Consider the following 16,370-nt stretch of genomic DNA (forward strand, 5'->3'; position numbering starts at 1 on the left):
TGAGAGAGCTGTCAACCTACACAATTGTGTAGAAGCAAGGGTGAGTACCGAAAACCACAAGTACTCGCAAGTAACTCTAAACTAAGCAAAACTAGTAGCTACAAACAACTTTTTTCAATCCCAACCGAACCACCGAAACTTCAATCTAGCAGCAAACCAACCAACCTATACTAAACAGATCATATTCAACAACCAGAACCAACAGTATATCCTCATCAACCTCAGATCAACAAATAAGGGCAAGTAGATCAAATTCCACATAAGAAGGGTAAATCGATACAATCCACACATCACAGATGAAGATAAGGCAAATGCGATGCAAAATGCAATAATGATGTCATGTAGTCGTGATGCATGGCTGTCCTACGATACACATCTGTTAACGTAATCAGTCCGCGCTGAATACTCAAATCAGAACCCATGGGGGCCACACATGGACCATGTATCACCGTCGGAACCAATTCCCATCGGCATCCAAATCGCTAGCCGGAGCTAGTCCATCTCATATATCTCTAGCCGGAGTTAGTTTCAACTGTGTCTCATATCCATCTATCCTCATATCAGTGTCTCATAACTCATGCAACAGATAGTTCACACATATGATGAATAATGAATATGCACATGTCATCAATCACAATCATATCACGATCACATCATAGTGTTACACATCATCTGTCTCAATCACAACTATATCACGACCATATCATAGTATTACACATCACCTGTCTCAATCACAACCATATCACGACCACATCATAGTATTACACATCATCTGTCTCAACATCAATGCCTTTATCAATCATAGCCTACTTATGCTCTTCTATCCCCTCAATATCAGTTATCACATGACTTATTCAACAAATTCAAGTCACATATAACACATTTAGCTCGTTTTATTCCCCATCTTTCATTTATAACAATTTTAATCAACAAATAAAACTCATCCTCAATCCCCATTACTCCCCAACACAATTAGGAAAGTAGTCATGCGTAGTCTAAGAGTTTTACAAAGTTTGGAAGCCACTTACCTTAAAACGAACTCCAAAAGTTACTTGACTTGAGCCTTTCCTTTCCGAGTATAATCCGGATCACGATAATCTATTCAAACAATTATTCACAATCACAATTCGAGTCCAATGACACCAAAATCAAGAAATTTAGGGAAAAAGGGCAAAACGGTCCAAAAGTCTCATACCGGAAAACGATACCCAAATCTGGAAATTTTTGATGTAAAATGATCCTTAAAGTATTTGGAAGCTAATGGTGAAAACCAATTTGAAAACGGAGTTGAAATCAATTCACAAACTCAATTTGAAGGAAAATCCACGTTCTTGAAGAAGCCTAAAATATTCGGATCCGAAACCCCGACTCGAAAATGAAATATCTCTTGAAAAACATCTTACCCATGCTTAGATAAGTTCAAATATGAAATTTCATCAAAAACGGAGTTAAGATCGACCTTGAAATTCTCAATTTATCAAACTTTAACTTTACCGGGAAAGTCCAAATTGTACGCGGTTAATATGATGAAAATAATCGATGAATCAATAATTTTATGTTAAAATCAGTTTACCCATAACATAAGGATCGTAAATATACCTTTTTCATCAAAAAGGGAGTCCAAATCGATAAAACCCCAATTTTTCCCAAGAGATTTACGGATAGGAAAAAAAACCAGATAAAGAAATTATGAGAAAATGTCGAATTGAAGATTGAATACTAACCCTCATATTAATTCAAGAAGAAACCCGTAAGAATCACTCCATTCCGATCTCTAGAACTCCCGATATGCTCAAAATACCAAATGAACACAGTCTGAGATTTTTATAACAGTACATGGCTGTTATGCACCAGAAAAACAGCAGTTAATCTTTCACTAAAAAGGCCGTAATTTCCTCATACGATAGTGAAATGACCCGATTCTTTTTTGTAAATGTCTTAAATAATGATACGGACCTGCTCGTTCAATCGGAGCTCAATTTCATGCTCGTTTGCCCAATCGAATATCATTTCTACTCGGTAAACAATTATTTCTTATTTGCGATAAAAGTCCAATCTCGGGTTAGCGAAAATGCACCCAAAATTTGCAGATAAGTCCTATAATTCATGCTCAAAATTTCAGAACTTTCGAAATAATTTTTCGACCTTTAAAACTAATAATGAACCCTTTAGTTGCCACAATTTGCTGAAATAGTGTCAAAGCATTCAAGAAGCTTAAAAGCTCACCCAAAACTCATTTGGCACTTCCCGAATACAAACCAAATATGCTACTAGCTTGAAAATGACATTTCGGACTCAATGAAGTCGTCGGAATTTGAATTCGAGGTCTCCTTGACCCTGTATCCGATAAGGCGTCAAGAAACTAACTTTAGACTCAAAAACTCGAAACGCACTCGGGGCCTCTAAAAATTCAACCAAGACTCATTCTGGACTTAGAATCACCCCCTGAATCCAACGGTGCCCTCGTAATTCCATTTCGAGCATCGGAACCTCGTTTGTTGACCAAAGTCAACTCTTGATCAAAATTTCACAATTTTTGCAACTTAGGACCTCAAATCTTCGTTTTAACTCCAAATTCGACTCCGTAAATTCTCATAGACTCGTTTCGACATTTTAAAAATGCTGGAATCGACGGAAATCCAATTCGAGTCTCGAAACTCCAAATGACTCGAAATAGCACTTTTAACCAAACTTTAACTCTTAAAAACTCAACTTTCCAAATACTCAACTTTTCATCAATTTTCCTTCAAACAAACTTCGAAAATACAACAATTAGGACTCGGGGCAACTATCGGGAGGGGTAAAACGGTCATTTTATGAAATTTTCCAAAAATGACCTTTAGGGTCATAACATGAATCTCCTTCGACCCTTAATAGTGCCACAGATTTTTAAGCATATCATATTATTTTGACGATCTAACTTTGAAATGACAAATACACTATAAATAATAATAACGTAAAAGAATTGTTACACTATTAGCATGATACTTAAAAGACAATTATAAACAATCATTCATAAAAAATAGATTAATAAGCTAAAATGTTATTAAGAGGTTCATTATAATTATAACATGTTAAAATATAAAGGATAATATTTAGTTGAATGTATAAAGATAATATTCACATTAATTGCTATTGAAATGTTTTTTTACAGCCTTTGAAACTCTCATGGCACGAAAAGAAGGTGATGGATCAGAAGTCATAAAACTTCTAAAGGAATCGGAATCTGAATCTTGGTGCAAAGGTAAAATTCCTGTAAAGGATTACTTCTTTTTAGCTACTACTAAAAATGTCTTCTGTTCTTGTTCTTTGTTTCTCTCATTATAATCAATTATGTGTATATATATGTAGGAAAACAATTCTGGCCAGAACTTATTGGTGTACCAACAAAGCTTGCTAAGGAAATAATTGAGAAGGAAAATCCATCCATAAATGATGTTCGAATAGTATTGAGTGGTACTCCAATCACATTGGATTATCGTTGTAATCGAGTTCGTCTTTTTGATAACATTTTGGGTGATGTTGTGCAAATTCCTAGGGTGGCTTAATTAATGGATTATTATTGACATAATTAAGCAGCCACATGTCAAAAATAATTAGGGTTCATGTATGTTCATTATAATAATGTCTCCATGTACTCTTACTATATATAATGGAATAAATAAGTGTGGCTTAATTAAATGTACTCTCACGGTTTTTTTTTCTTCTTCTTGTTATTTTGTGAGTTTGTATGTGTGCTTTTTGTTGGTAAAGTGTATATATTTTCAGTTAAAATTTATCCTTAAAATATTGAATTCTCGTAATTTCAACTTGCAACATGATAATTTTTTGTCATATTTAGGAAAGCTTAAGAATAATTTGGTCCAACTTTTAATACTAATGTTAATACTTAAATAATATTGTACTTCACTTTTTTGTATTGTATTTTTTAAATTTGAAACGTAAAAGCCCTTTCAATTCTCAGCCACAAAATTTGCCTACATGTGGGCCATTCTTTTTCTCCACTTTCCCTCTATTAACTAATGCATATAATATAGGTCCCACTTCTTATTTTGAATTGCAACTTTGTTTCCTTCTCTTTATTTCTACCTCAGAACTTCTTTCATTTTATTTTTTATGGTAAAATCATTTTTTAAAATGCTAATTACTTTATTTGTTTACCAAATATGGAAAAATTATGTATTTTTTAGTTTGTTATATATCTAAAAATTGTATAAACATAAATAACACAATAAATTACAACAATTAACAACTTAAATATTTAAAAGTTATATAAAAAAATTTGATTGATTCTCGAAATTCTATTAGTACCAATTTATAAATCACAATAATTATCAATTTAAAAAGTATAAAATACATATAAGAATTACTTGACTCTAAAAAAATCTTATCAGTGCTACATAAATTGGGACAGGAGAAGTAACATATATGATCTGAAAATTACGTTAAATATTTAAAAGTCATATAAAAAATGATTAATATTTGAAATTCTGTATATGCCACGTAAATTGAAACAAAGAGAGTAATATATATTATTTTTAAAATTATATAAAAAAGTGCTAACAACTTAAAATCTTTTTAAAATCATATAAAAATTTGGCTAATTTTTCAAATTCTATGACACTCCCTTCGTCCCATATTAATTGACTATTATTCTAAAAATAGTTGTCTCATATTAGTTGATTACCTTACTAAATCAACAAAATATTATTTAAAATTTTCCTATATTACCCTTGCCGTTAATTCCTTTTGAAAGTGTCACATTTGTTTGTAAAATTCTCACAAAGTTTTTTAAGGTTGAATTAATAAAGTTATTTTCTTATTTATAATTTCTTCAGTACCGTGCAAAATGAAAAGTAATCAATTAATATGGGACGAACAGATTATCACATAAATTAAAATAAAAAAATAACATATATTGGGCCCGTACTAGCACGGGGTCATGTATCTAGTTTAATTAATGTGTGGTAGTTAGAATTTGAATTGTAATTGTCAAACTACCCCCCCCCCCCCCCCCCCNCCCCCCCCCCCAACTCCCTCCCCACCACACCCCAAAAAATAAAAATAAAATGTGACAATATGTTATGCTTTCTTTGGAACAAATTAAGAAGGGTGAGGGATCAATATGTATTCATCTTTAATTAGAAGTTTTTGAATTTGAGCATTGGATATATATTAAAAAAAACTTCTCAGTATAAATTTTTATTAATTGAACTCCAAAGCAAATAGCAAATATCAAATAAAAAACTTTAAAAAAAAAGTAAACAAAAATAATGATACACAATTGAGAAGAATACAAAATCTTGTTGATTTTTTAAAAAAACAAAATGAAAGAAGTTTCTCTTTTAGAATTTCGAACTACTTTAAGTGGATCATTTTACTTTATTTAAATCCAAAAGTTGATTTAAACAAAATTATTCCCCATTTAAAAAAATAATAACTAAAACTCAGCATGATGCTCCCAAGTCCCAACCTTTATATTTCCAATTTCTAAGGAGGAAAATGATTTCCTAAGCCTTTATTTTTTGGTAAAGAAAGATATTTTTTTCATTAAGCATAATCAAGATCTTCTATGTTATTTTTTAGTAGTCTCCCATTAAAAAAATCATATACTTAGAAAATATTTGTAAACGATTATAAAATCAAATCTTTTATTTTATTCTTGTTAAATTCATAATTTACAAAATAGTAGTATCATTGGACTGTGGATGTATCCCGCATATTATGTTTGAATTTAATTTTCACTGCCCCTTCACATCCTGTGTGTAAATTAAAAAAAAATGTACTAATTAGTTGCTTTAAAGGAAAAGACCACTTTGTCCCTTACCTACAAATTATCAAACACGTATCAATGAATGCAATATTGAGAAAATCAATGTCATCGATGTATTTATCATTCAAAAATTATTCCAATCTATCAACGAATATGGATGAACAAATGAAAATAAATAGAGAAATTAAATAAAACTAGTTGATTTTGCTATGTTTTTTTTTTTAAAAAAAGGAGAATAAAATCTCATATAGGAAATTGGGGTCATTAGCCAATAATTGCATTTTTGAACCATTTGACTAACAATAGAGTTATGAATCGAAAACTTTTCAAATGAAAGATTAAATTACTCTATATCAAATAGACATATATTTGATCCTCTTTTCATTTCCTTACAAAGTTTACAAAGATTCACTTTCAATTGATACCAAAAAATCTGGAATATAATTCATAAGATCTGAATACTAAATTTTTTTTCAATCAAATGGTGATCTTAAGTTTTGAGGGTTGCTCTATTCTAGTCCGTGTATACACAAACTTTTTTTTTTTTTACCCAAATTCCTCTTATTCTTCTTTTTTAAAAAATAAAATAAAAAATTCCTCTTATTAATTTCTTATAAAAATTTTGTCAATTACATAATAAAATACCAGAGATATCTAAAGAATAAATGCATGGTATATTGGATTCACACGCAACTTAATAAATTGAAAGGCAGAATAATTAAGAGCAATATATTAATATAAAAAAATACTAACAATTATAACACCTTTTTTCTTATGTGTTTAATATACTGACAGAATAACTGATAAATAAGAACATGCCATTAGGGGACCATAGCAATTTTACTTTTTGGTATCAAATATGCACCGCGTCTCAAGTGATATTTAGCTATTTGAGATTCAAATTATGCGAATTTTAACTTACATTTTAAAAAATATTCATTTATCATATTGACATGAAAAGAATTGAATTATATAATACTTTTTGATTTTTTTTTAAAAATAAGGCTAAAGGAAGTAATAAACTATATATTATATTTATTAATTATTTAATAAACATGATTTTTACTTAAATAACACTTATTTTGGAGCAAAAAAAATAGTATAATTGAATATCGATGAGCGAAAATTGTAAACATAAAGAGTGCGTATAAATGCGTGCATGGTTGAAAGGTATAATAATAATTAGAAACAATATATCAATATCAAGTATCTATAATTATAAACCACATTTTTGTATGGTCTATATACATAAAATGACTAATGAATAGAAACATTTTATAGGGGACCGTAGTTTTTATTTTTTATAAAAAAGTATCCCTTTCTTTTTCTCCTTTTTTTTTTTTCAAGCACCAACTTGATAAACTATGAGATCTATTAGTGATGTAAAATGAATAAGAATGATTTTGTTTATTATATTTTTAATGAAAAATGATAAATATATCTTCGAACTACCATAAATAATATGTGAAAATCCTCCATTATACTTTAAGGTTTGTATATACTCTTATTGTTAATTTTTTGAGTCGTGTATACCCTTAAAACTAACAGATGGACACGTGGTTTCGTCTCAGTAATTTACCTGATTTTATTTATATTTTTACCCAAAATAAAATTCAATTGATTTATCATAAATTTTATATTTGTTTCAAAATTCATTAAATATATATGTTAAAATTAAAATTTGGAACTCATGTAATATTATTTGAATTCGTTATCGTAAAATTTAGAATTATAACATTTAACTCCTAAATCTGTTTCTATGACTTACAAAATGATTCATGAATAAAAACATATAATACCTAGGGACCATTAGCATCTCTATTTTTGCTAGTAAATCTTTTTAAATTTCGTTTTATATTGTTTTTTCCTTGTCACTATATCTAATTAATGCATTGAGAAGGACTTTGAAAGCATAGATAAAACGTGCCATGTCATTTTCTGAAATTTCCCCACTATTTACTAGATAAAAAATACCTTTTAATTTTTTCAGTTAAATATTTTGAAAATATACCATCACTTATTTTCCTTGTCATTATTCTTTTCTTTCTTGGCTAATGCAGTGTATATATGCCAAATGTATTGAGAAAGAAGTATATAAAATTTTAGAAATATTGACAAGAATTTTGAGTTTGAGCCTTGGATATAATTTTATATATATGATTGAACTCCAAAGAAGTATATAAAGTTTTCTCATACATTAATCAAAATATGAATAAGAAACTAAAAAACGTAAACAAAAATAATGATACGCAATTGAGAAGAATACAAAGTCTAGCTAGCCTTGTGATAAAATAAATAAGCCAAATTACCAATAAATTAATTAAGTTTCTTTTGTTTCCCCCTATATTTTGAGGGAGTTTTATTGATATTTTAATGAAAGAAGTATCTCTTTTAAAATTTCGAACTACTTTAAATGGATAATCCTTCATTTAAATCCAAAAGTTCATAAAATTATTCCCCTTTTAAAACAAAATAATTAAAACAATCTTTATATTTTCAATTTCTATGGAGGAAAATGATCTCCTAAATCCACTTACAATTTTAATTTTCTTAAAAAAATGAGCTTACAAGTCCAACATGTATTTATATATTTATAGATCTTCTATATTATTTTGTAACAATCTCCTATAAAATAAAATTAAAAAAAAACCTATATAACTATATATATATAGTGGTATCAGTGTGTGTGATGTGTCCCCTACACACTATACCTGAATTCAATTTTCACGGTCCCTCCTCACTTTTCGAATGTAATTAAAAATATATCAAAACATAATATTTTTTTTCCTTATCTTCAAATTGTTCAACATGTGGTTGTTAGACACCACTAGTACGTAGTACCTCACTACAATGAAGGCAACCTCTGCCTATAAATTTGTGTGATGCACTCTTACAAATTCACTCAATTCCTTCTACTCTTTACAACTAAATGAAAATGGAGTCAAAGTTTGCTCACATCATTGTTTTCTTTCTTCTTGCAACTTGTTAGTACCTCACTTTCTCTCTCTATATTTTATTATATATACACACATGCAAGAATATTATTTGAGTTGTAAATTATTTATATTTCTTTTGCGGTATATATATATATAGAGAGAGATAGACTCTATTAGAGAAAATATTAGCTCCGCCACAGTTCANCTATAAATTTGTGTGATGCACTCTTACAAATTCACTCAATTCCTTCTACTCTTTATGTCACACCCCAAATCCGGATGTGATGGCACATGTCCATTTCCCACCGGACAAGTCAGCCTAACCCAACCACAACGATAGAGAAGTAGAAATACGATAATAAATAAGCGGAAGACTTTAATTAAGACTCAACACTACCCAGAATTTGGTTGTCACACGTACAAACCTCTAAATGAAGAATTCGAATAAAAATATACAAGTCTCAGAGTATAGTTCTCGAATAGAACAAAACTGAAAGTAAAGATAACTCAAGGGCACGTCTGGAATGAACCGCTACCTCTCGAGTATGTCCCGAAGCTCAATCTGCTAAAGAAAATACTAAGTCGAATCTGAGAGAGCCGTCAACCCACACAATTGTGTAGAAGCAAGGGTGAGTACCGAAAACCATAGGTACTCGCAAGTAACTCTAAACTAAGCAAAACTAGCAGCTACAAACAACTCCTTTCAATATCAACCGAACCACCGAAACTTCAATCTAGCAGCAAAGCAACCAACCTATACTAAACAGATCATATTCAACAACCATAACCAACAGTATATCCTCATCAACCTCAGATCAACAAATAAGAGCAAGTAGATCAAATTCCACATAAGAAGGGTAAGCCGATACAATGCACACATCACAAACAAAGATAGGGCAAATGCGATGCAAAATGCAATAATGATGTCATGTAGTTGTGATGCATGTCTGTCCTACGATACACATCTGTTGACGTAATCAGTCCGTGCTGAATACTTAAATCAGAACCCATGTGGGCCACACATGGACCATGTATCACCGCCGGAACCAGATCCCATCGGCATCCAAATCGCTAGCCGGAGCTAGTCCATCTCATATATCTCTAGCCGGAGCTAGTCTCAACTGTGTTTCATATCCATCCATCCTCATATCAGTGTCTTAGAACTCATGTAACAAATAGTTCACACATGGGATGAATAATGAACATGCATATGTCATCAATCACAATCATATCACGATCACATCATAGTATTACACATCATCTGTCTCAATCACAACCATATCACGACCACATCATAGTATTACACATCACATGTCTCAATCACAACCATACCACGACCACATCATAGTATTACATATCACATGTCTCAATCACAACCATATCACGGCCACATCATAGTATTACACATCATCTGTCTCAATCATAACCATATCACGACCACATCATAGTATTACACATCATCTGTCTCAACATTAATGTTTGTATCAATCATAGCCTACTCATGCTCTTCTATCCCCTCAATATCAGTTATCACATGACTTATTCAATAAATTCAAGTCATATATAACACATTTAGCTCGTTTTATTCCCCATCTTTCATTTACAACAATTTCAATCAACAAATAAAATTCATCCTCAATCCCCATTACTCCCCAACACAATTAGGAAAGTAGTCATGCGTAGTCTAAGAATTTTACAAAGTTTGGAAACCACTTGCCTTAAAACGAACTCCAAAAGTTACTTGACTTGAGCCTTTCCTTTCCGAGTATAATCCGGATCACGATAATCTATTCAAACAATTATTCACAATCACAATTCGAGTCCAATGACACCAAAATCAAGAAATTTAGGGAAAAAGGGCAAAACGGTCCAAAATCTCATACCGGAAAACGATACCCAAATCTGGAAATATTTGATGTAAAATGATCCTTAAAGTATTTGAAAGCTAATGTTGAAAACCAAATTGAAAACGGAGTTGAAATCAATTCACAAACTCAATTTGAAGGAAAATCCACGTTCTTGAAGAAGCCTAAAATATTTGGATCCGAAACCCCGACTCGAAAATGAAATATCTCTTGAAAAACATCTTACCCATGGTTAGATAAGTTCAAATATGAAATTTCATCAAAAACGGAGTTAAGATCGACCTTGAAATTCTCAATTTATCAAACTTTAACTTTACCGGGAAAGTCCAAATTGTACGCGGTTAATATGATGAAAATAATTCATGAATCAATAATTTTATGTTAAAATCAGTTTACCCATAACATAAGGATCGTAAATATACCTTTTTCATAAAAAAGGGAGTCCAAATCGATAAAACCCTAATTTTTTCCAACAGATTTATGGATAGGAAAAAAAACCAGATAAAGAAATTATGAGAAAATGTCGATTTGAAGAGTGAATACTAACCCTCATATTAATTCAAGAAGAAACCCGTAAGAATCACTCCATTCCGATCTCTAGAACTCACGATATGCTCAAAATACCAAATGAACACAGTCTGAGATTTTTATAACAGTACATGACTGTTATGCACCAGAAAAACAGCAGTTACACTTTTACTAAAAAGGCCGTAATTTCTTCATACGCTAGTGAAATGACCCGATTCTTTTTTGTAAATGTCTTAAATAATGATACGGACCTGCTCGTTCAATCGGAGCTCAATTTCATGCTCTTTGCCCAGTCAAATATCATTTCTACTCGGTAAACAATTATTTCTTATTTGCGATCAAAGTCCAATCTCGGGTTAGCGAAAATGCACCCAAAATTTGCAGATAAGTCCTATAATTCATGCTCAAAATTTCAGAACATTCGGAATAATTTTTCGACTTTTAAAACTAATAATGAACCCTTTAGTTGTCACAATTTGCTGAAATACTGTCAAAGCATCCAAGAAGCTTAAAAGCTCACCCAAAACTCATTTGGCACTTCCCGAACACAAACCAAATATGCTACTAGCTTGAAAATGATATTTCGGACTCAATGAAATCGTCGGAATTTGAATTCGAGGTGTCCTTGACGCGGTATCCGATAAGGCGTCAAGAAACTAACTTTAAGCTCAAAAACTCGAAACGCACTCAGGGCCTCTAAAAATTCAACCAAGGCTCATTCTAGACTTAGAATCACCCCCTGAATCCAACGGTACCCTCGGAATTCCATTTCGAGCACCGGAACCTCGTTTGTTGACCAAAGTCAACTCTTGATCAAAATTTCACAATTTTTGCAACTTAGGACCTCAAATCTTCGTTTTAACTCCAAATTCGACTCCGTAAATTCTCATAGACCCGTTTTGACATTCTAAAATTGCTGGAATCGACGGAAATCCGATTCGAGTCTCGAAACTCCAAATGACTCGAAATAGCACTTTTAACCAAACTTTAACTCTTAAAAACTCAACTTTTCATCAATTTTCCTTCAAACCAACTTCGAAAATACAACAATTAGGACTCGGGTTAATTATCGGGAGGGGTAAAACGGTCATTTTATGAAAATTTCCAAAAATGACATTTAGGGTCATTACACTTTACAACTAAAAGAAAATGGAGTCAAAGTTTGCTCACATCATTGTTTTCTTTCTTCTTGCAACTTGTTAGTACCTCACTTTCTCTCTATATATTTTATTATATATACACACATGCAAGAATATTATTAGAGTTGTAAATTATTTATATTTCTTTTGCGGTATATATATAGAGAGAGATAGACTCTATTAGAGAAAATATTAGCTCCGCCACAGTTCAGATGAATCTCCTTCTACCCTTGCTTGTGCCAGAGGTTTTTAAGCATATCATATTTTTTTGACGATCTAACTTCAAATGAGAAATACACTATAAATAATAACGTAGAAGAATTGTTACACTATTAGCGTGATACTTAAAAAACAACTATAAACAATCATTCATAAAAAAAATAGATTAATGAGCTAAAATATTACTAAGGGGTTCACTATAATTATACCATGTTAAAATATAAAGAATAACATTTAGTTGAATGTATATATTCTCATTAATTGAAATTGAAATGTTATTTTTTGCATCCTTTGAAACTTTCATGGCACGAAAAGAAAGTGATGGGCCAGAAGTCATAAAACTTCTAAAGGAATCGGAATCTGAATCTTGGTGCAAAGGTAAAATTCCTTTAAAGGATTACTTTTTTTTTAGCTTTTCAAAAAAACAATTTTTGCTATTATTAAAAATGCTTGTTTTTTTAATAGAGTCTTGGTGCTCTATCTAACAGTTTAAACTTTTAGATAAAATGATTACACATTTTAATATGGTAGAGCAAGCAGTCTGCTTGGTTACACACTTGAATATCAACTCCATGTTTGCTATTATTATAACACATATAGAGTATATTATTCTTGTTCTTTGTTTCTCTCATTGTAATTAAATAATTATGTGTATATGTAGGAAAACTATTCTGGCCAGAACTTATTGGTGTACCAACAAAGCTTGCTAAGGAAATAATTGAGAAGGAAAATTCACTCATAAATGATGTTCGAATAATATTGAGTGGTTCTCCAGTCCCATTGGATTATCGTTGTAATCGAGTTCGTCTTGTTGATAACATCTTGGGTTCTGTTGTACAAATTCCTGTGGTTGGTTAATTAATACATTGAATATATGTGTCTATAATATAGTTGAATGGATAAATAACTGAACTGATAAGGCTGAAAGAATACTTACCTGAACTCAACTCAATACAAAACAATAACAAGAGATGACAATATTTAAAGCTTCATAAATAAAATATTTTAACTCAAGGATGTATATGAAAAATACAATAAAATACTTTACTCTTATTTGGGAGATTCTCTAACCGACAACCATCACTATGACCTACGTGATGATACAACGTCTCGTCCACGTTGTCAGAATTGTCCTATATTTTGTTGGGATATAGGACACCTCAACTAAGTGGATCCACTAAAGCACTGCTCTAAAGCAATAAGGAGTCGTCTAAAAAGTACGATCCTTTACCCATGTTGGCTACGTGGTTTATGAGGATTTTGAGTTTTCTGAACTTATCCACATATCAATACTCAATACTACTCCCAACAAATATACATACCCATGCTCAAATGTATGTTAAAACCCTTCATTATACTTTAAGGTTTGTATATACTTTTATCGTTAATCTTTCGAATTGTGTATACCTTTAAAAGTTCAAACTAATAGATGGACACGTGGTTTCGTCACAATAATTTACCTGATTTTATTTATTTTCTTACCCAAAATAAAATTCAATAGATTTATCATAAATTTTATATTTGTTTCAAAATTCATTAAATATATATGTTAAAATTAAAATTTGGAACTCATGTATTATTATTTGAATTTCTTATCGTAAAATTTTGATTATAACATTTAACTCCTAAATCTCTTTCTATGACTTACAAAATGATTCATGAGTAAAAACATTTCATAGCTAGGGACCATAGCATCTCTACTTTTGCTAGTAAATCTTTTTAAATTTCGTTTTATATTGTTTTTTTTTCCCTTGTCGTTATATCTAATTAATGCATTGAGAAAGACTTTGACAACATAAATAAAACGTGCCATGTCATTTTCTGAAATTTCCCCACTATTTACTAGATAAAAATTACCTTTTATTTTTTTTTTAGTTAAATCTTTTGAAAATATACCATCACTTATTATCCTTGTCGTTATTCTTTTCTTCCTTGGCTAAGGCAGTGTATATATGCCAAATGTATTGAGAAAGAAGTATATAAGATTTAAGAAATATTGAAAAAAATATTGAGTTTGAGCCTTGGATATATATATATATATCTAATTTTCTTATACATTAATCAAACTATGTATAAGAAACTAAAAAACATAAATAAATACAAATAAGGATAAATTACTTATATACACAAGTTTAATTTACTTATTCTCTATTTTTTCCTACCTTTTAAAAATATTACTTAAATCCCTTTTTTCTCTTATTTTTAAAAACTACCTGATACATAAAAGTCATCAGCCAAATCCACATTCACCACTCTCTTTTTCTCTCCTATTTTCTCTCCCTAAATTCACTCCAAATTCTTAGCAGTTACAAAATCAATATCCAAATTTGATATTCAACAAGTTTAAACTAACAAAACATTAAAAAAAAATTTAAAAAATTTAACCTAACCAAACATAAATTAAAAAAAAATTACGAAAAATGTTTTCCATAATACCAGATACAAACCTCGTTTCTTTTTCATATTTTTTTCATACTAATCACGTCCAATAATAGTAAAAATTGAATTAAAAGAGGTGTATTTCCTCTTTAATATAATCCTATACGATTAAATGGATTCGTTGGAAACACTTCCTTAGTTAACTTTAGGCTGATTTTTGATTAGCTGCATATTATTTGGTAATAATTAATATAATATTTAGAAATTTTTCATAATTTGAGTTGGTTATGGACTCTAACAACTAATCATTCGTTGAAAATGATTAGGATTCTTGTATTATTATTTAATCTTCTCATTGTCTCATAATAATATTAGTTTCAATTTCACCAAAATTTCAAACAGTCTAATATTTTCCTCTTTTTTCCTAATGTTTTTCATAATCAAATTTCTTTAATGGATTGTGTTTGTTCATGTATCTAATTGATCACTCAATTCTTATTTATTGTGATACATTTATAGATACACTCTATTTCAGCTTACATATATCCTTCTTTCACAACCTTATTGTATCAGATACACTATTATCAACTACAAAATGATACATTATGTTAGTTATACATATCTTTCAAGGCAAATAAAACTACACTTATCAATTTAAACGAGATACATAAATAGTAATGTATCATGCACTAAACAAAATAAGATACATAAATAATAATGTATCATGCACTAATTTTCTAGGCATGATATGTAAATTCGAATTCATACTAAATGTATCTGATACATAACAATTACCAAACAATAATGTATCGATCTCAAACCTAAAATCTTATGGCAAATCTTTCTTATTTAATGTATCTAGTAGAAATACAACACTTATCATTTAAATCGAAAGGATCTTCATGATGTATCTTCTCTAAATTTTTGATAATTTTGAATCAAAATTGAAAGAATCTTCAATGAACTAGGAGAATAGTTTTGAAACTCAAAATTTTCAACAATTTCGAATCAAAACTGAAATGATCTTCAATGAACTAGGAAAAAAAATTGAATCTCAAAATTTTCAACAATATTGAATCAAAATTGAAAGGATCTTTGATGAACTTGAAGATTCACAAAAGAAATCGTTTGTCCAACAACAATTCCATCACTTCTATATCCTTCCTAACTCACCTCGTTTATCCAAAATTTCGACAAAAGTTTTTGAATCAAATCTGAAAGGTTTCTTCGTTGAATAGGGGGGCCGAAGCAATTTGAAAAATTGAATTTCTTCGCTATGTTAGGATTTATCTCTATATGATTGAAAGTAAGAAAAAACGTAAGAAGATCGAAATATTCATTATGTATCGTATGAAATTTTCGGCTAATGGAGGAAACATAGAGAATGATGAACAAGAAGAAAAAATTTGAATTTTTGAATTTTTGAATTTTTTGGTTTATTACACTATATGATTGAATTCTTGACAATAATTTGAAATGAAATAACACAATTTATGGGATCTTAATTTGATTTTCAGTCCCCTCCCCCCCC

At 30.2% G+C, this 16,370-nt stretch overlaps 1 protein-coding gene across 1 annotated transcript in view; it reads left to right on the forward strand.

Annotated features, from left to right (window-relative positions):
- The first annotated feature begins 3,040 nt into the window (after window positions 1-3,040).
- Window positions 3,041-16,370, forward strand: part of LOC125870092 (chymotrypsin inhibitor I, A, B and C subunits-like) — a 17,034-nt gene continuing 3,704 nt past the window's right edge. The window contains exons 1-3 of the mRNA XM_049550451.1: window positions 3,041-3,053; window positions 3,155-3,244; window positions 13,122-13,270. Coding sequence (XP_049406408.1) covers window positions 3,041-3,053; window positions 3,155-3,244; window positions 13,122-13,270 — 252 coding nt within the window. The remainder of the gene's footprint in view (window positions 3,054-3,154; window positions 3,245-13,121; window positions 13,271-16,370) is intronic.

This window comes from Solanum stenotomum, chromosome 7, assembly GCF_019186545.1.
Source record: "Solanum stenotomum isolate F172 chromosome 7, ASM1918654v1, whole genome shotgun sequence".
NCBI lineage: Eukaryota > Viridiplantae > Streptophyta > Magnoliopsida > Solanales > Solanaceae > Solanum > Solanum stenotomum.